At 40.0% G+C, this 21,306-nt stretch overlaps 1 protein-coding gene across 1 annotated transcript in view; it reads right to left on the bottom strand.

The window, feature by feature from the left end:
• Window positions 1-809: 809 nt before the first annotated feature.
• The window catches only part of ddb1 (damage-specific DNA binding protein 1), a 55,651-nt gene continuing 35,154 nt past the window's right edge, over window positions 810-21,306 (bottom strand). The window contains exons 19-27 of the mRNA XM_061065771.1: window positions 20,354-20,477; window positions 16,801-16,965; window positions 16,153-16,247; window positions 13,169-13,339; window positions 11,741-11,850; window positions 10,800-10,969; window positions 6,511-6,613; window positions 5,047-5,170; window positions 810-1,527 (exon numbers count right to left, since the gene is read on the bottom strand). Coding sequence (XP_060921754.1) covers window positions 1,444-1,527; window positions 5,047-5,170; window positions 6,511-6,613; window positions 10,800-10,969; window positions 11,741-11,850; window positions 13,169-13,339; window positions 16,153-16,247; window positions 16,801-16,965; window positions 20,354-20,477 — 1,146 coding nt within the window. The 3' untranslated portion in view covers window positions 810-1,443. The remainder of the gene's footprint in view (window positions 1,528-5,046; window positions 5,171-6,510; window positions 6,614-10,799; window positions 10,970-11,740; window positions 11,851-13,168; window positions 13,340-16,152; window positions 16,248-16,800; window positions 16,966-20,353; window positions 20,478-21,306) is intronic.

Genomic DNA, 21,306 nt, shown 5'->3' with positions numbered 1-21,306 from the left:
CTTAGATTTTGTATGCTAGAGTCCTTATTAGACAAAATGATTTTTTAAATGCTGTTTTTTAACTGAGTAAATTATTTTGAGTTGCTCTATGTTTAAATGGTGCTCAATAAATAAACTTGTCCTGTCTTGTCTTACCCCTTTTTTTTGGAGTGACCTTGACATGGCGACCACACTTCAGAATTAAGCAACAAAGAGGGCAGGGCTAACCAAACTAAATTTGATCATTTTTAATTTTTAAACAAAGGACATAAAGACAACTCTCCTGTCACTTAATAGCCGTCATTAAAGCAAAGTTCTTTCGACACTGATTCCTTTTGCATCTACATCAAATTAATATATTCAAATGTATTTTGTAGACCTTTTTTTCTGTGACGATATGACAGTAATCCCCTTCCCCAAGCAGCTAAGTTCCATATTAAACAGCCTCAGTACGCAAAGCTTTCTTGCAGTATTCTTCTGCCACTCAGTTTGGAGCCTGAATGTGAGAACGATCCAGCTGGATGGCCACTTGGAGGACAAGATGACGGCCATCAATTGGACACAAAAAGAAACTAGGTGCCAAAAACAGAGGGGTCAAGGATATGATTTGGATTTGGAATGCAGCCATGAAGTTGACAGCCATGCTAGTGGCTCTGTGTAGGTTTACTCAGGCTCAGTGGTGCTGTGAGCTAAACGCTCCCAACAGCATGCTAACACACTCACAGTGAGACTTGTCACTATGAGCTAACGGCTGGTGGTTAGCAGCTGGTGTATCATTTGCTAATTAGCCCCTCCTGGTTCTTAGGAAACAGACACAACTGAGACAAGTGTTAACAGTACTAAAGCAAAGTTTATTAGAATAAACAAAGAAAACATCACAAAGACAAAATAGCTATAAATCTATCATCTTCCTCATTTTGTTTGTCATACAGCGTGTTTTCTTCCAGACTTCAATAATAAACTTGAAAAGTGTAAATCAGTGAGACTTTAACTGTGCGTGTGGAGGATCTGCTAATCTTTAACCTGCATTTAGCTTTTGGTGAAGAAAATATCTGTTGTTATGTTTTCCTATTTGTAGTCACACATTATTCCACACAGACCCAATCACACACACAAGCGCACACACACACACACACACACACACACACACACACACACAGCCATAAACACTCAAACACACGCAGACCAATGTCTCGACTTTGGTCTTTTAGTTGTCCAAACAGGATGCTACGCACTTCGCCCAGAGATTTTTCTTTTCTACATGAGGAGGCAGCACTCGTCATGTAGCACCTTCGGGGACTCACAGGTTGACAAATCACTGAAGTCTGAAGGACGAACATGCACACACTGTTTATTTATAACTATTTACAAATCTGCAGAACCCAAACCGTTCCCTCCTTGTTGTTTCTCTCCTCTCTCTGGACCCTCCTGGAAACTCAGCAGGGGTCCGGATGGTGGTGGAGGTTAGTGGATCCTCGTCAGCTCCTCCACTATCTTAATGACCTCGTCCACTGTGGCTTCACGCTTCATGCCGCTGCCGTCATCGATCTGAAATCGAACATCGCCAAACAGTAAGACTCCGCTACCTGGAGAAACAAGCCTGAGACAAATCTACATCCCAATAAACAAGTGCCGGTACAGAGAGGGATGCTTGTTTTCAAAAGCATTCGATTAAGTCTCTAAATGTGTTACCTCATATTTTCTTTTAGTATTTTTGTTTCAACTGTTTTTTTAAGCTATTTGTGCCTTTATTGGAGAGATAGGACAGTTGATAGAGTTTTTACTGCTGGGTGTCCCGTTAGCACGCATTAACCACTGTGCCACCAGCGCCCCATTTCAGCTGTTTTGATGTTTATTTTTTCAACTCTTGGGTGTTCTTTAAACTACCTGTAATGTTTTTGATTGCACAATTTTGTCTGCTTTTCTTTCTGTCTGAATCTAAAACAGTGTGTTAATTAAACAAACAAAAACAAGAACATAATCCATCAATTTGGTGCGGCTGTGGCTCAGTTGGTAGAATTGTCGTCTCTCAACCGGAAGGTTTGGGGCTTTGATTAGGTTTAAATTTGGATTTTCTCAACGAAGCATCAAAAACCAATGTTTAAATCATCTTTTTTCCCCCAATGAATGAATATTTAAGCTAATACTTTTAAGTAGCATAGTCAATCATTGACAGATCTAGCTTCTTATAAATGAGATTCTGCTGCTTTCCCCTCGTCTCTGCATGATGACAAACTCAATCTCATCGCATTTTGGACAAAACGGCACATCAGATGGCTTCACTGTTAGCTGTTTCACAGGCCTTTCTCACTGTTTGCTGATTTTTAATAGAGAGAAGACATTAATGAATTAATTAATGAAGCAATCACGTTCTGATTGTTGATTTTGAAATATTTGTTAGTTGTGGACTAGAGTACAAGAGTACAAGTGAGCATCTATCACTGCATCATATTTTATTTGAAAGGCAATGATCTAGCTTCAGTAGAACCTTAGATTTAAAGAGTTTCCTGGTGTAAAAAATCATCCCAATATTTTAGACTGTGTTTTTATTAGCTTGTATCGAAGGTAAACAGGGAATAGCCTTTTGTTTATGAGCTTAAGGTGTGATTTAAAAAGAAAAATATGAGAGCAAATAGGGAGCAAAAAAGCAGAGTGTGCTCACTTATTTATCTGCCAATAGTGATTCTGCCACCTGTTCTGCCATGAAGCGTATTCCCAGCTCTCTCTCTCAAACAGCAAAGGAGCAGCTACTGAAACTGTCTAAAGGGTCTCTGAAAGTTCAACGTCGCTGGGAGCCAGAAACACAAACGACAGCAGAGATCTGTTTGCTTCTTCAGCAGATGTTTTCTTTTTTGGGTGAACAGAATGAGCTTGTTGTTGGAGCAGAGGTCTGGGCTCTAATAACAAGCTGTTATTAAACTCACTTTCATATTTGTGTCAATTACAGGTCAACACAAGCTGTGCCAGCCGCCTGGCAAAGAGAGAGGGCTGTTGAGCTCGCTTAATGCCTCAGTGCTTAATCTTCTTTTGAGTATGAAGCCATTCAGTGTGTTCACCATGCTGAATAACTCCTTTCATGATTGCAGGATAAAATGAGAATTAACACCTCGCAGTTTTATGACTCAGCCAACCATTCAAGTTCCAGTTTACGTCCATGAGTTTTTCCTACAGAATAACAATGGATCTGTGGCTGGGACGGAGGATATTGTTGTACTTTGAAAGTATTTCAACAATAAGATGACAATGCTTTTGAAACAGACAAATGGCATTAGCAGGCCTAGATTTGTCAGGGCAAACAAGGGGAGATCATCGAGTTATTGGGGGGGGGGGGGGGGGGGTCATTCACTTGGATTGATGAGAGAAGAAAATAAATCAAATGTAAACAAAAAAAAGATTTTAAAAAATCACCCTGGCATCGCCAACTTATCGCTTTTGCAAGAATGGACGCAAGGTCATAGGTATGATCATAGATCATGGATGATACATTAACGTGGAAATCACATATAGCTCATGTTAAAAATAAAAGGTGTCCAAGAATATATTTGTTTTTTTTCTGTTGGATTATAAGGTACTGAGGATTTTGTATTGTTCACTTATTTTGCCTTATCTTTGTTATGTGTTGAAGTGTGGGGTAACACTTACATTAAAACATTATTTATCTTACAGAAAAGAGCGGTAAGACTTATTAATAAAGTCCACTATAGAGAGCACACCAACAGGCTGTTTTTAAGATCAGGTTAATTTAAACTGAAAGATTTAGTTGAGTTACAGACACTCGTAGTTCTGTTCAGAGCAACGAGTAAAGTATTACCAGAGAGTTTGATTTTAAGTTCAGAAGATGAAGAACATAGGAGATTTCATTTGAAGCATCAGTTTGCACGGACAACTTTAAAACAGATGTGTATTTCTGTAATTGGAATCAAATTGTGGAATTCTTTGAATAATAATTTGAAGAGCTGTGTTCAGATATTTCAGTTTAAGAAATTGAACTGGGAGAGAATTATTAGACTGTATGACATTGGCAGTTAGGGTGTTTTGTGTGTGTTTTCCTTATTTATGTGGAAGTTAATTCAAAAATTCTAAATTGTCAGATTTGTTTTAAGTTGTCAAGTGATTGTTATTGGACAGTCCATCCAGATGTTTCTTGTTTTCTTTGAGAGTAAGGGGCAGGCAAACTAAGATTTATTCTTCTCCCTGCTCCTTTCCGAACATGGATTGGGATAAAAGTGTGAAAAATGACGTTCACAGAAATCGTTGTGTGTCTTGACATGTGCAGAACAAATAAAAATTAAATTAAATAGTGACGTCTCTATTCATATGTAGATTAGTATTGACCCCAGTAGTACTGACCAATCACATATCAGCAGGCTTGGCTGTATGCAGTCCATATGGAGAGCAGAAGCAGGCGGAACACAGTCTGCCGTACTATCATCCCAGCTCACATTGGCAGTGATCGAGCAACCATGAGTCTATCTCGACAAATACATATCTGCATGCAAGTGCAGCTTACAATCTGTTCTAGACCAAACATTTTAATTTGAACAAATAATCTGCTTGAAGCTGTGATGAAAAGTTAATCAGCGTTTAGATTCCCAGACTTTCTTGAATGCATCATATATTAATGGATCCATTAAATCCGTTCATCTTGAGTCCAAGCGGACATACTGTTCGTGCAAACCTTGAAGAGCTTCCCTTCTGGCGTTCTTAGGATTGCCTTTACAATCATAGGGTGGGAGTAATCGAGATAGGAAAGTATTTTTCTAGGAGATTTTGTGACTTTGTGGGATCGTAAATTAACAAAGTGCTTTTGAACTTTGACCACGTTAATTCTCTTTATCATTGAGTCTCATGAACGATTTCTGACAAAAAAAAAATCACAAAGCACTCCTGAGATGTTCTTTTCAAAAAGATGGGATGTACAGATAAACGGAAAAACTAAAAACATAAAGCCTCCAGCCATAACTCTCACTGGCAGGGAGGCATAAAAGATTCACAGAAAGAAGCCCGACTTCATCTCTTTCAACATATTGCTTATCTATATGGCGGTGACTGGAGATGAGCTCCTACCTGCAGAGTGCTGACAACCTCCTGCATCTTGGCTCGGCCGAGATCCAGGAAGCTCTCAATAAGATCCCCGTCGATGAATCCTGTGGCCTGCTCCGTCTTACGCTCGGTGTGGAAGGATCTCCAGGTGCAGCAGAGTCAAGGAAAATCAATTCAAGGCTGCTGCTGCTTCGCCTGAGGATTGCACTTACGCTACAACATTACATATTTTATCTCAGGCAAAGTCGACAAATATACAGATTGATGTGTAGGAAGTCAAATAAAAGCTGCAGTGCTCAGAAAAAGATAGCCGGTGTTGTCGGCCAATGAGGATTTCATATATATACCCCTGAAGCTCACATTTAAAAAGGAAATCAAAAAGAAAACTTTAAAATAAGAGGCACTTATCACCCTCATCTCTCAGAGCAATTCTCAAAATTCTCTTTTTTTAGGTTCAATCATTAAAAAACAATGATCTTTTCGACAATAGATTAGAATATTGCTAACCCAGTGTCGTCATTACAAAAATGGGCTTCATCAAGACAAAAATTATAATGGTTACAAAAACAATGAGTCATTACAACAATCAGTTAAACTCCTGTGGAACCACAACTCTGAACAAAATCCCTGGAATTAACCTTAGACTAACATTAGAAACACTTAAGAGTCGATATAAATCAGCCTTCCTCGTTAATTAAAGCCTATTAATGACAGTAAGGCAACCTCTTAAAAAGGTCTACTCGAATCCCTCAGTTGTGGCTTTTATTATACAATTAAAACAATTACAGTAACATTAGGGCGGTGATTACATCATGACAACAAGCCTTACAGGCTAACATGTTGATTAAACAAATTAATTACATTGTCAAACGTCGGCCAACTATGCCTCTCAAATTGTGTGCTCAAACTGTTACACAGCCATGGCTGTAGCCATAGAGTGGCAGTAGGCCCGGTTAATGGGCCTTCTCCTCTGGCTCTACCGTCTGGATGTAAACAAGCAAAGTAAATGGAGTATAGCATCCTGTAGGAGCTGCATGTCTGGTAGTATTGCCTGGCCACATTCGTCACAGGCATGTGAACGTTAACCCGCAAGGAGGACCAAAGGCTGGCAGGGCTAGCACTGCTAACATTAGCCACACTCTGCAAACAGTTACAAACTGAGTGTTTCCAGTGGTGAGAGCGTATCTGACAGACAGTCTCCCTGACTATGTGAAGGACTGATAATTTCTGTAGACTCATTTATAGACAAATGTACCAATAGTTTTACTTGAATATACAATTACACCATCATATCACAAGGTAAAGTGGCCACATACATACCATTATATGCATCATAGCGCTATGAAACACCTGCAGAGCCATATATAGTAACTATAATCACTTTGTCACGTCACCCTCTGGGCTTACTGCCCAAAAGACGACCAAAGCTGTCAGCATAGGTCGTCTCTGTGACAGATGGTAATGCACATCAGAATATGAAAAGGATATAAGCTGTGCTCGATCTTGCCCACACTCTTGATGACCTTGTTGAGGCGGTTCTGCAGGTCCAAGAGGAGACTGTACCAGCCCTCGGACAGGGACGTCACCAGACCTAAACACACACACAGACACACAGACACACAGACACACACAGACACACACAGACACACACACACACACACACACATCAGTCAACAACACGACTCATTTCTTTGAAGGTATGATATTCTTAACAGGCTTGCTTCTCTCACTGGCAGATGGTTGATTCCTTTTATTTCTCCTCAGTATAAATAAAAGGACGAGGTTTCAGAACTGGATTCAAAATAGAACTCAAAGCACAATAAAGTCCCCTCGTCTTTTTTGTGTGCCTCTGCCACTCGGTCAAGTTGCACTCTATACCTGCGTCTGTCGAAAATATCTAAAGTTAGAAATTGACAGAATTCTTAATAAAGTTTGAGAAAGACACAATAACCATGTTTTCAAAATCATTTGTGATTTCATTAAATCCCAGTGAAAAACTGGCAGCCTTCACTTCAAGACTATTTTTTTTCCACATGAGAACAGAAGATTAGAGACACAGCCTTTAAAAGAAAAGGAAGAACATGAAGTAAAAGCTTACTTTGGCTTTTGACCACCAAAATCTTATGTGCTCACACGGACATTAGTGTAAACATTGACGTAAACCCTCTCCAGACTTTCTTAGGATATTGCCTTTTTGAGGAAGGGACAACAACAAAAACAACATAATGTCTTGATGCCTAGCTCCTGCCAGCAGGGAGGAATGAAGAGCTTCATAATAAACAGACTAAAAGATCTTTAGTGTGACTGCAGTCCTTCTCTTGCAAGATGCAATCACATACACTGGGACTCTGGGAGGAGGAAAGTAGTATGATTTAAATACTTCAATAATTCAAGACCACTCTAAAATGTTGTAATTTATGTTGTAAGTAATTTCCTCGTAAATTTTAAAAGCCACAGAGCTTTAAAGTAGTAACATGCTTTCTTCTGAGCTAAAAAAAAAAAAAAGTGCAATTTCTGTGACAGCGAGTGCATGAAAGTGATGCTCTGGGGAAATAATCTGCACTGGAATCGACAGTATACACAGAAAGAGACAAACTTGATCACAAAGGGCTGCACTGAGTTGTATCGCAGAGCTTACTTCCCTGAATATGAACCCCGGAAAGTATGAAGGCGTTTCAAGAGAAACTGAGAGACCAAGTTTGGAAGACAGTAGAGATGCAACAAAAGAAACAACAATACAAATGATTCCCTTAGAAATTAATTTCAAATGACGTTCTCTAATTATGGTGTGTCAGAAAATAGTGAAAAATATCGGTCATTTATTCATTTAAGCTGCCGTGCCCCTTCCCTGACAGATGATTCAGCAATAATTACACAGGAGGCATTACAAAACACAAACTCAAAGACAAATAGAGACATTATTAACACTAAGCACAGAAACAACAATAATACAGACAGTGGTTTGTATCTTGCATTACTCTAAGACCTAGTACAATGTACAACAAGACTCACCCGAGGTGTTTTTATGATCATTAAATTGTGTTTTTTTTTTACTATCCACTTAAGATTTTTATTCAATCTATGTATTTCTTTTTTCTTTTTTGTAGATCAACACAATAAATGTGTATATCTATCTCTACAGATCGAACATAGATCAAAGAAAGATATCGGATGATATATCGGCATCAGATTGTTTTCTCTCCCAAATATCAATATCGACCCCAAAAATGTCATATCGGTCGGGCCGATATGTTCTGTTTTAATTTAAGGATTGAAAAATAGGAAGATGAAATAATGATAGCTTTTCTCTTCCTCAAATCAAATATAAAAGTAAGACGTTTTCCACAACAGTTTTATTCATACCAAATGTAACTGAAGTCATTGTGCTGTGTCTGTCATTACACTGAAGCCTGTTTGATTTTTTGGTCGTATTCAAATATTTTACTGGTACATATAATGTTTTCATTTCCTGTTTAACTTTCCTCAGAGGCTCTTTAAAGAATCACACGAGGTGTGGAGGTGAGACAGCGTGCAGTGTGTCTGTGCTGTGTGATTAGATGGTGTAAATTACTGCTGTGTCAAAATGATTTTCTCCCTGTTCTTTTCATCATTACTGCCAGGCTCAAAGTTACTCGTTTAAATCGGAGTCATGACGTGTGAGACTATGATTTCTCTCCTTTTCTTCTTGCCTTCTCAAATGGAAACATTAGTTGAGAATAAATGGCTCTGACAAAAGTTTGTGTACTCCTTAATTGGCCTGCGGTCTCTTCTCTGCAGGCAGCTGATTATTAGAGAAGTAGACTGGAGAGCTGTCTGTGCAGTGATACAGACTCGTACTGTAAAAGTGAAGGGGATGCTTTTTTTATTGGTTTAAACTTCATGTGATGTTTATCTTCTTGCATTTTCAGAATTAAATTTAACATTATAGGTAGATCTTTTACAGAACACTACTATTACATTTAGCTAAAACAAAAGTTTAAAATATGTGATTTGTAACTAAAGTTGTAACATTACCTGAATTTCTAACTTAGATACGATAATACTAAAAAATAAGGATTGATATACAGGTACCTATTTTAATACCTGTTTTGATACCACAGCAACAAAAATATAATTTCAGGGTACACAACACTTGGTGATTTCTTTTTCTTGTCTTGTTGTTTTTTTTTTAATTACCATACCAAAAATTGCAAATAAGCTCCTGCACACTCTCAAAAGTGCTAATGTTTGTGTGCTAACTTAGACAGTGTCACCCCCTCTGCTCTCTGTTTGTCAGAGACATAAACATGTCAGTATTGGGGGACCTTTGAATTTGAATGGACCAGCACTGCTCAATCTCTTTTGCTCACTGCAGCCTTGGGGTAAAATCTGTATTGACTGAAGATCTGTATTTTGTTTGAAAAGTGGTATCAAATGATCTGACATTTTGCCAACCTTACTTTTAGAGAGTTTACTGTTCTCATAATATATGATTTTCGATCAAAAGTTAAGGAGTTATCAGAGGGTTATCCTAGGCAACAGAGAAAAGTACTTAAAAAAATAAAAATAATACTGTAGAATTGTTTTGAAAATGTTATCTTTCACGGCAGGGAACTCCACAAACTGAAGTCTCTTCATCTCCATTGAATCAAGCTGGAGGCAGAGCTCTGAGAAAACAGTGGATATTGCGAAACCTTGAAAATAAATCCACAACTGTCTGTTTGTTTGGACACAACTGGAGATAAGGGAGAGAATGTGTTGTTTGCTTGATTGGGGTGAACTAATCCTTCAGGAGAAACTTTGCCCACAGCTAGATGAAAAGGGAGAAGTGAAGTTCCTGTAACCCAGTTAGCTTACCATAGTTTAGCACAAAGACTGGAAATGGAGGAAAAGAATGATTCTGGCTTTTATAGATCTGTCTATTGCAACAACTGCAACTTTGTCTGACCTGTACAAAAATCCCCTGCTGAAGGCAGCCACATTGCTGGCTATATTACTCAGTCCGACACAGGCGGCACGTCCAAGTGGGAAAGTGACGTCAAGAGGTGTTTTCTGATCAAACAGTTCTGTGGACTTTTTGATGAGACACTCTCCACTAGGGAGTTCCCTGATAACTACACACAATGGGGACTTTTTCTCTGTCTGCATTCGCACCGCCATTGTACCTACTCTGAAGCAGGAGCTAAAAAGGTTCCTCTAAACGGGGATTTAGGAACTAAAATAGTTCATAGTTCCAATAAAAAAAGAGAGAGGGTTCCAACAGTTCCTATGAAAACGTTTCTCCAGCCTGAAAGCGCCTAATGCATACCCTCCACTGTCAATAATGTAACAATCTTGAATTCTCACAACATGAATATACAACACGTTGTTTTTCTTTTGCTTCTAGATTAAAAAACAAAAACAAAGGTATAATACGACATGTCAGTTAGCAATCTTTAAAGGCGCCAAAGATGGATTTTATGTGTAGACAGAGTTCAGTTAGATGTGTCCTCTTGTTTCCATACTTTGTGCTAAGCTAACTGGGAGCTGATAGTGGCCTCACAGAAAACATAAACCTACAGATATGCGAGTCATAGGTTAAATTTAACACCTTTTTTTTATCTAATTCTCAGCACAAAGCAATAATTGTATTCCAGAAACGTTGCATTATTCATTTTAAAAAGTTAATTTGAACACTTGAGGGCATTTTTTTGTTGTGGTTGGTGAGAAACTGATGAGACACAGCAGCAGTTTTACCTTCAGCAATATTTGTGTGTGTGTCGATGCTTGAGTGAGTGTTAAATTGTCCGTGTGCCTACCAATCATGCCGTTAACGGTGCCGAAGAGCACCGAGCCCTGGGTGGGTGTGGAATTCTCGCCGAGATTCTGCAGCACCAGCGAGCCGTGGCAGAAGACATTCACAAACTCCCCCAGGTGGAAGACCCCGACCTCCTGCAGGTGCTGCCGCTCCTCGTCTGTGGTGGCCGCACTGACCGTGGAGAAGGACGGCGGGAGAGAAATAGAAAGAGGGGAGGGGGAGAGATTAAAAACATTGGGGAATAAAGAGGTCATACAAGAGCAAATAGGAAGAGGAGAGATCAGAATCGAGTGTGAAAAAAAAAAAGATGTCAAAGGCAAAGTTAGAAATGCTTGTGGGTGAGAGTGATCGATTAAGCAAATGACAAACAAGAGGGGCAGAGATATCAAGAGCGCCGGTAAAGGTCAGGGAGTAATAGAGAGGTAATGGAAAAAAGTGTGAGGAAAAGCAGAGAGCACACTCGGAAAAGAGGTGATACAAAAATAAAGGTCAAAAGCACTCTGTGATCTGACCTGATGTATTAGAGGGATAATAAGCATTGGCGTTAATGCAACACACTCGCTTTCAGAGCGCATCTTTCTTCCTTTGCCCATGAATTCAACACTTGTCTAATAGAAAATGACTAAAATGAGAAAAGCAGCCGGGCGGCTAAAAGCTCGCTGGCGGGATGACTCATAATTTCCGAAAAACAGATGCAAGGACAATGCTGTTAAACCACATTTATATCAATGACGCTGCTCGGAAAACGTATCCCGAGATTCTGGGTAATGACATAATGGTGATTTGAGAGGATAATATCGGATGACTCAGAAACTTTTTGACATTTTAGTTCTATAGAAAAAGCTGATGTGAGTACAGTCAATACAAGGAAGGTTGAAATTCATGTTGAGGAAGCTCAATGCAGCTCTACATTCACATTAAAAAACTTGATGTTCCCCTCACCTGTCCTTCTGGCAGACAAACAGATTGAAGGCGTTCTCTGCCCCCAGGAAGTTGTCATCGTCCAGGATTTCCACGGCGCTCATCCAGTTTGGATTGAAGTCACGTGCGATCTGGCCGAGAGAAAAACATGAGATATGTTGAATTAGCCCGTAAACAACACAGAGGGCCGAGGCCTGGATGAGGCCAGTCCCAGGGTAGTTACTGTATTATCCATGAGGATGAGGTTTGGGGTCAAACGAGTGCTGAAACCCAGACATAGTCAACATGTTTAAGTGCATATACAAGAGGAGAAGACATTTTTAAAAGACTTAAAGATGCTCACGTTCACATAAGATCTGCATCCACAGAACATCTGCTCTATTTATGAGAGTTTTGGGAGGAAAAATAAACACCAATCTGTACCGTAATTATATAAAAAGACAGAGTGTGGACTCTGCTGCAGCTCATTACCTCAAATAACTTTAGAACCATTAAAAAAATAAAGTATATAACAGCACCTTAAAACACATTCAGAATATGTGATAAGGGGAAGCTTTTGCTTCATTACAGAATGTACATTCATTTCACCCACAGCAAAAGGAGAAGCTGACTGTATACAAATGTACAAGCTCCCAATTATTTTTTATTATCAATGTAGCATTTTGACCTGCAAGGTCTTGACCATGGCAAAGATCCATGTAAGTAAAAAAACAGTCTTTGTTCTGCACACTGTTTTTTGGTTAACATGGATGTTTTCCTGTCAAAGACATTAAAAATCAAAAAGGTGCATGACCAAAAGCTTGGCAGCTTGCACATTTTAGCGTATGTGCAGAGCCTCCATTTTTTTGCAGTTTTTTTGTCCTTGTTTAGCACAATGTGCTCCTTCTGAGATGGGTACCATCCTCTTCTCTGTAGGTTGAGCAGAAAATCACCTTAGCATAGCATGAGGTTTATTGGTTACAAATGCCTGCTTTCAATCTCAGATTGTGTGGCATTTTGAGGAGTGTTTTGTTTGTGAATAAATTCAGAAAGTCCTTTTCCCGGCCCCCAAACTACCCCCACTTATCACACTGAGCACAGCGCCGCAGCATGTGCTCGACAGTGTGCGTGACTCGTCCTCAAATCTCTTCATCTTTCCGCCACAAATCAATTTGAACACTCGGCTCTCCAAAAAGGCTGGGAGGTATACGTCTGCCACAATGCTTGGCGGAGCGGGAGAAAAACATTTACACACCAAAGAGATATTAAGTGCGGATAAACAGACACGGACCAAATATTTGTTTGATGTTTGATCGTATCTCAGTATGTTAAAATAAAACGCAAAAACTAGCAGCAAAGTGAAAACCCTGATTTGTGTTTTTACAGACCCTTTAGGTATGCAGCGACCCATTTAAGGCTCCTGTTTGACCTTAAGAGTTCTGAAAGTCTCAAATATTCCCGACATCTCACCTCTTCAAAGTTGCCCTCCATGGGTTTGTAGGCCAGTAGCAGGACGGACCGCATCAGGTCCCCCACCAAGATGAAATCCCCTTTGGTCTTCAGGTACAGAGCCATGATGTTGTTGTAGTGGTTGCACTCGGTCCTCAGTTCTTTCTCGGCGGTCCACTCGTACAGACGGACCTAGAAACAAACATTCCAGGTGAGTAAGCGTTTGTTTTTGCGTCAGCTGCCAGAAGGAAGAGGATGAGCAATTAGCCCAAGCAGTGTTGGATGAACTGGCTGACACTTTAGCTCTGTGTCGCCATCGCTCCGGATGAGATGAGCCTGAATTAGGCCGAAGTGCTGATTAACCGTCTGAGCCATCAGCTGCCACATTACATGAAGAGTTAACGGCAAATTACACCCACCGCTTCACACTGTCTGCACCTTCTAACAGTCTTTAAAATTGGTACTGGGGTGGGACAGTGATGGAGTGGTGATGGTTTGATGCTAGAATATGTTAGCTTTACCCTTGGTTTAAGAGTGATGTCGAAAGCATCTCCCACAAGGTGCTACGAGATCAGAGGAAGAGTTATCTTTTTAACGTGCTGTTTTTTTTAATGTGATGAAGCTTTCATTATTTAGCTTTTCTTCATCTGGCCTTAACATTTGAATTCTTCGATATTTCTTACCTCCTTCTGCCTTTCAGTGCTTTTGTTTCCGTCTCTTCTTTGTTCTAATATTCTATTTAACTTTTCTTCTAAATCCTTCAGCGTTCAGTACCGCGGGCAGATTCATCTTTTGAAACAAACCCTCCTACTTTTCCTGAATATTTACATCAATACCTATACCTTATCCAATGACCTTCACATTTTTAAGTTGATTTTGTTGTTATGGTTACCCAGCAGGAAACCTTATCTTTGCTCTCTGAAAGACGAGAAAAAACGTTCCAATTGATGTTGTTCAGATCCAGATCTCTGCCATTGAAGTCCGGCTGAAATCAAACTTAGATATCCCTTTTTGTTGTCACAAGCCTTTTGAGGCTGCAATTCAGCTACACGGTGTAACCAAGCTGAGCCATCATTACGTCTTTGTACATTCATACAGACTCCGGGGACGGTGTAATATTGGTGTCCAGGTCTATGAATGCAGTACCTTATGCCAGTGCAGAAGAGCAAGGGAGCGCCGCACGCACGCACGCACGCACGCACGCACGCACGCACGCACGCACGCACGCACGCACGCACGCACGCACACACGCACACACTGGTGCAGTAACATTTAACACAAGTCCATTGTTTACAGCAAAATGCTAATTTGCAACACCTGTCAACAGGAGGCTTCTAGAATTAACTATTTAAAGATTAACATTTTACTTATTTATATTTTGGTATTCAAGAAATAAAACATTTCCCAACCCTCAGATTTTTTGGTTCTGACATCTAGAGAAATGTTTGCAAGTGACAGTGGTGGAGAGTTAATCATCAGTTCATCTGAGACAGAACAACGCAGTAGAGTGCTGCATCAAGTGAAAAATGTTATCGAAAATGGCATTTCATAAGCTGAAACTATCATCAGAGGGTAATATTATATTGTAACCACTACTATGATGGATTAGTCTTCACTGATTAGAAGTTCCAATTTTAATGTTATGCGTTTAAACTCTGCTATTACTGTACCAAGAAGTCAGTCATAATAAATCATTAGAAGCGGATTAAGGTACATTTTGCGTAATTACGGATAAAATGATTTCTTTATAAATCCAATTTAAGGATGAAATTAATTCAGGAGAGAAGTGGTAAGAAGTCATTCTCTGGACGGTGAAATTAGTTCCAGAAATCTGCAAACCATGACTATTTGATTCTCAGTATCTTCAGATAAAGCCTTCGTCTCCAGCTTTTAATCCTTCTAATCTATCTATGGCTCAGTGTGGATGAGCATGGTATTACAGGACAGTCGGGGGGGGGTAAGCCTCTTCTTTCACACTGTATGTCAAGTGTCCCATGTGGGATGAATCTATTTAGATGTAGATAAATAATACGACTGAGGGGGCACTTTGCTTCCTGAACAGATCACATGCTTCTTAAAGAATTAAAGAAAGGAATGTCAGCCAGAGGTCGACCGGCTGGTGAGAAAAATAATATGTAAGGCTCAAAAAAAGTGTGGACTTCTGATGTAAAAACATAACCAATAACTGAATAAAGTGACACTATGTGAACTTATTTGAAAAAAGTGCCTCTTCCAAATCCAAAAAAAGTTAAACCAATCATGGCCATTACCTTGTTGTTGCACTGTTATTGCAGGATCATTCAAACAACATCAATTTTACAATTTTGTTAATGGATTTCATCTCTATCTTGTTTAGAAAGAAATAGGGTTGACTATTGGCCCAACAAAAAAAAAGATCAATTAAAAGATTTATTATGGTGAAAATAAAGGATAAACATGCACATATTCTTGAACTTTCTCAAGGAACAATCAGCTGAAACTAAGTTTATGTGTTGGTTACAGTATTAAGGTCATTTAAACGTCCTTAGCCCTAAAATAAAAGGAAGCATTTTATTCATATTTTATGTTTGTGAAAATGCAGTTTGTCTTTATGTTGAGCTTAAACAAGAAAAGAGTTGCATCCCTCCCATGTAGTAGATGCAGACTCTGTCCGGGTATTTATATCAACGCTACAGTGTAAACACAAACCAAACAGCTAAAAGACCTCTTGACATACTGACAGGAGGCGCACTTGAAAGAGGCAGGTGGTCAGCACCTTATCAAGAGCTGAGACTAAAGCTTTCAAGTTGGCCAACAAGTCTTCAGACTTTCTGACAGTGAGTGTAGTAAAAGCATGATCTGACAAATCGACTTACATCAAAGTGTACCGTGAAACCGACTCAGCGTTCAAGCTGCACTTTTCCCTTCCAATATTTTACACGAGTTGTACAAAATATCCACAGCGTCAGTGAGGAAAAAAAGTCAGTTGCTTTGTACGCCTTGCTGAAAACTCTAACACCACTTACTGTGCTATTGATGCTCGCCAGCAGTTTGCCATTGAACTCCACCATAGAATAGACAGCTCCTTTCACTTCCTTCTCAGCCACGGTCTGCAGCTTACCTGTAGGTAAAGAGCAGCATGCCTGTCAGTCTGTCCGTCCAGCTAACAATTTAAGTGTTACATGCTCAATGTCAACTTTAACTAGCACCTACAAGATCTCAGTGAGGCAGAGCGTAGAGTACAGCGGTGAGAGGGATGCAGGAAAGAGTAATAAAAAATAAAAAAAACAGAAGATGAGGCTTCAGGAAAATGGTCGTGGAAAGAATGAGAAGCTAGAGGAGGATAAATGAAAGTCACACCATGCACCTTGAGAGGGACAGAGCATGAAAGAGAATGAGGAAATCAGTAGTGGTAAGAGGGGGGAAAAGTCTGATAAGAAGAGATAAGACAATGATTAAGTGGGAAGGGAAAAAAGAGCATCATAGGACAAACAGGAAGGAGAGGAGAAAATGAAACAGGGTGAAGAATAGAGGGACGAAAACAAAATGAGAGGAACAAGAAGAGGTTAAGGTGGAGAAACTAAACCTGTGTGTGCACTTGAGTTTGTGTTTGTTAACAGAGAGAGCTAAAAAATAAAATAATAATAATAATAGTAAAAGGCTCAGCTACTGACCATCAGTGTAATGAAAGACGATGATGCGTCCCTGCTTGGGCTCAGCCTCCTCTGGGTACACCATTGCCGTGCCGACAATGAAATACACTGACGGGTCTTTTCCCAGACGACATGACACCATGCTGAGGGCGTACTCACTGGGGAGGAACTGATGGGCATGTAGAACTGAGGGGAATACAAAGCACACATATATTAAAAAAAACACTGCAGCAGCACTATTTCTCTCTCTATTGAAAAAGGTTTACATTTGTCTTTTTAGTTTTTCTTCATACAAAAGGAGAATCTGTCGACACAGAACCTTATTTGGGCATAGTTAGTGAATGGGGTTTTCATTTGTAGTCTGGATGTAATCGTCCACTAACATTTCTGCCGGGACGGTCTGTATGCAGAAATACAATTTGGGTTAAGAGCCAAAACAGCAAAATGCAATCTGCTGTAGTACAGTCCAGGAAGTCATCAGCAGCAGCAATCTCTCTAATAATGATTGAGCTTCAATTCATGTCTACAAACAAACACTGCATGCAAGTGAAACGAACAATCTGTCTCTGAATGTTGGACTGAAAACTGAAGCGGGCAGAGCGTCTGCTTTGGCTGTGATGGCTCCGGAGCTCTGGAATGATCTGCCTGATGAGGTCAGCTGAGTCTGAGATCTCTCCAAATCTAATTTTGTAATCTGTTTTTAAGTGCTCTATAAATAAAGGTGATTATCAGTATTAGCAGATAACTCAGAAATATCAGCCAACACTCCCAGAGGCCATATCCTCAGAAAGGAAACGACGGCTTCCCATTTCTTGGGACCAACCTTCTTTCTCGTCTCAACCTCAGTTGTGCATAACAAATTGCCTGACCTCATCTTAACTGAAACAGGAGCACCACAGGTTGCTGTTTTATCACTCCTTTGAATTATATTTCACTTTGACTGTTTTCTCATATGAGGTGCCAGAATGTCGGCAGGAGATCGTCGGTGTCAGACGTGTTCTAACCTACTGAAGATGCTGTTTGAATTAGGGAAGGGTTTGCTCCAGGGGGAACATGTAGGAGGAATATTGGGGGGGGGGGGGGGGGGGGGCTCATCAGTGATGAAGACACTATTTTTGTGTTGATATTACAACATGTATCTGGAGGTGTCTTCAATGTCAATGAAGAGCAGAGAAGAAAAAAAACAAAGTGTGAGAAAACATTTCATCAACACACTTTCATGCCTGTAGCGATTTCAGAAATAACCTGCTCTGTTCACACATCAGCTCACTTAAAGACACATAAGGTCAATTGTAACCTAGCAGGACAAGGTCTGTTGTACGCCCAGTTCACTGTCCACTTTGATTTGGACATTTGTGTTCTCACATGCAGCTCCTGAGGGTCATGTCTAGATAAGTTCAGGGTCTCTCTGCTAGTGTGAGTGGAGCGATTGGCGGTGTCCTAAAATTCCAACAACTTTGGATGAAACTGCCGCAGTGAGTCTACGTCGTCAGTGTAACGACCTGACCTTCATCTAATGTGAAGCAATTTCTAAAACGTTTAAATGTTGGTACGAATCAAATAATAATGAATGACTTCAGGAGAATGAAAGAAGGAAGTGTTTCCAGTGATATTTCAGGACAAGCAGAGAGAGATTTCCCAGTTTTACAGATATCCCAAAGATAAACTGAAAAGGAAGCACTATTCAAGGAGGCTGGGTAAAGGACATGTTTCTCTAAGGAGGTTTGGATCCTTTGATATCTGCAGGAAGCTCCTTCATGTTTTTTTATCAGGGAATCTGAGCTCATGTCCTCTTTAATGCTGTGCACCGCTCCGATTATATTAAAAAAAAAAACAGGATCAATAAGATGATAAGAAAGACTAACTCAGTGATTGCCCTTACATCAGATCACAGAACAAGAGACAACATTTCACAGGTCACCATTTACATAGTGTTATAACAGACTAAAGCTCATTCAGTGATAAAAACGTGTTATGGTTCATTACCGTCGGATTCTTATTTGTTGCAAGCCTGCAGGAGCTTCGCTGCAACAAAACCCCCCATAGAGCAACATGGGAAAGATTAATAGCCATATGCAAAGATTTTAAGGTGGAAACAGTTTATCCACATTATGCAAACAAATTTGTTTAGGATAGGATAATACTTTATTGATCCCAAGAGGGGAAATTCGGGCGTTGCAGCATTACAAGACAATAGAAGAAGGTCAAACAAAATAAAACTTTAAACAGTAGCAGTAAAACTAAAGTGAGTGAGCTTAGAAATGTGTAAGAATTCCTTCACTGCACAGGAAAACAAGGGCCCCTCGTTCAGGGCGTGATTGCACAACGGGCCTTTTTAAACTGTTAAACAACATTTTAAAAAGCTGTGTTTTCTATTTTAGATTTTAGACGTCTTAATTATAGTTGCCACATTCTCCGATCAAGCCAGTGCCTCTAATATGATTATGTCATAACGTGGAACCATCCATGGTACACAGACACAGGTGTTTTCAGTCACAGTATCTTAACTAATGAGATCTGCACCGTCTTTTTTTTATGTGTGTTTATTTTCTTCCCCCGCTCTCCTGTTTGTTTGTTATATTTTAATCCTAGGTTTTACTCTTCTATTTTTTCTGGCAATTTGTGCTTAATCTAGGCAGCATACTAAAATCTTACCAATATAAATATGTAGGGAAAGTACTCTGCACAAGGTATGGCAATTAATCACATGTTTCTTACCTTAAGACATGAGGGAAAAAAGTTGATTATGCAGAAGCTACAGAAAGAACAGCCTTGTTTGGAAGATAACAGCAGATTTCTATGTTTTATCAGTAATCTGTGAGGTGGTTACACTGTCTAACATCCCTGCATCTCTTCTTAAATACAGGGTACCAGTGCTGTCACCTGCATCAATGATCTGTGTTCACTGAATTACAAGCATCAAGTGTACAAAGTAGACAATTTGCGACTGCATTAGAGCGTCTCCGTGTTTGATTGATGAAAATCTAATGACATCTAAATGAGCGGTTATCTGATCACACGTTGATGAAGTGGATTCAGCTGTGGATACATTGTGCTGAACCAGTCACTCATTTGCATATCATTTACATATAATATACAGTAATTTATGCCGTTGTGGTAACTCCTGGGTTCCGATAGGGAGGCCTGGTGCAGTGAAATCTGAATTGCAAAACAGGATGGAGCAAAGTCTTTTCACTTTGAGTGGGCTTCACAAAGGGGGAGGTTATCTTGAGGCTCAACAGGACGACTGTTCTGCGTGTGTGTGTGTGTGTGTGTGTGTGTGTGTGTAAAATGCCTGCTTAATGTTTAGATACTTAATCGTATTAAGAACGCTTATTGTATGGAGAACAAAAACAGATTAATTCAAGCTCAGTAGGTGAAATCATTCTGAACCTTTCTTTGGAGTAGTTTGGGGAGTAGAGCAGCTTAATGAATGAGTGTTGGGACCTAAATGGAGAAAGTGTCTCATGCACTGACCTGGTTATTCTCTGAGCTGAGCAAACACTATTTAACCATCCATATGAAAGGACCAGCTGTGTATGATCAAAACGAAATGTTCATCCAGCAGTCTCACCTTCAAAGGTGTGCTGATCCACGACGAGCAGGCTGTGAACCTCCACCTCTTCACCGAAGGAGGTCTCGTGGGGAGAAGTGCTGCTGGGGAAGAGCTTGCTGGAGCTCACGCTGCTGGAGAGAGCCTGCAACGATGTGGATTTATTAGAGAGGACAGGAAGGAGAGGTAGCGGCAGAGAGGAAACCTAATAAACGCTGTAAAGCAATTCAAATCTCTATTTCTGCGTGAGTTCGACAGCCCGGCCGGCGCCATCTGTGGCACCAGATGTGCGGCATTTAAAATCAGGTAAACATCTTTCTGGTCATCACGTGTGAGGGGCTCTGGCTCTGCAGCAATAAATACAATCACAAATAAAAGCACACACCTGTCCCCCTGGGGGGAAGCTGGAGAGCCAAGCTGAGTGGACACAGCACATGCTGTCAGTGTAAATCTGCCTGAAAGGACTTTTTGATTAGCTCTCCAAGTACAAAGCTCTTTGAAAATGTTGCTCCTACTCGCTTTTCTTTCTTGGCAGCTGAAGCCAAAGTTATTGTTCTTTGACAGCATATCAGACAAACGGTGATTATGTTTAATTTCATTTGGACTTGATGCGAACTCTCCCAGCTCCTAAATTTAGCTTGAGAAGATCCGACACTGAACAAAATGTCTTAATGTCTTCATTCATTGCACTCTTAAATGTTGCCGGAGTAGCAGTGAAACACAAAAAAGAGAAATATATATTGTAGAATCTTATTGTAATTACATTTTTTATTACAGACTATACTTTTGGGGTGCTAATGTTCTGCCAGTGTGAGTTGTAACTGGGCTGAGATTACAATTCTGATGACAAAAGTAAATGAACCGAACAGCATTAAGATTTAAATGCAGTTCCAGTGCACATGCTAAGTGACTAACAGGACAGGACAGGACATGCGTTGTCCTAACAAGATCCCAGTTAAGGTTATAAATAATGC

The sequence above is a fragment of the Labrus mixtus genome, chromosome 1 (assembly GCF_963584025.1).
Source record: "Labrus mixtus chromosome 1, fLabMix1.1, whole genome shotgun sequence".
NCBI classification, from domain to species: domain Eukaryota; kingdom Metazoa; phylum Chordata; class Actinopteri; order Labriformes; family Labridae; genus Labrus; species Labrus mixtus.
Note: the sequence above shows the minus strand (reverse complement) of the source record. Positions and strands in the feature narration are given on the sequence as shown.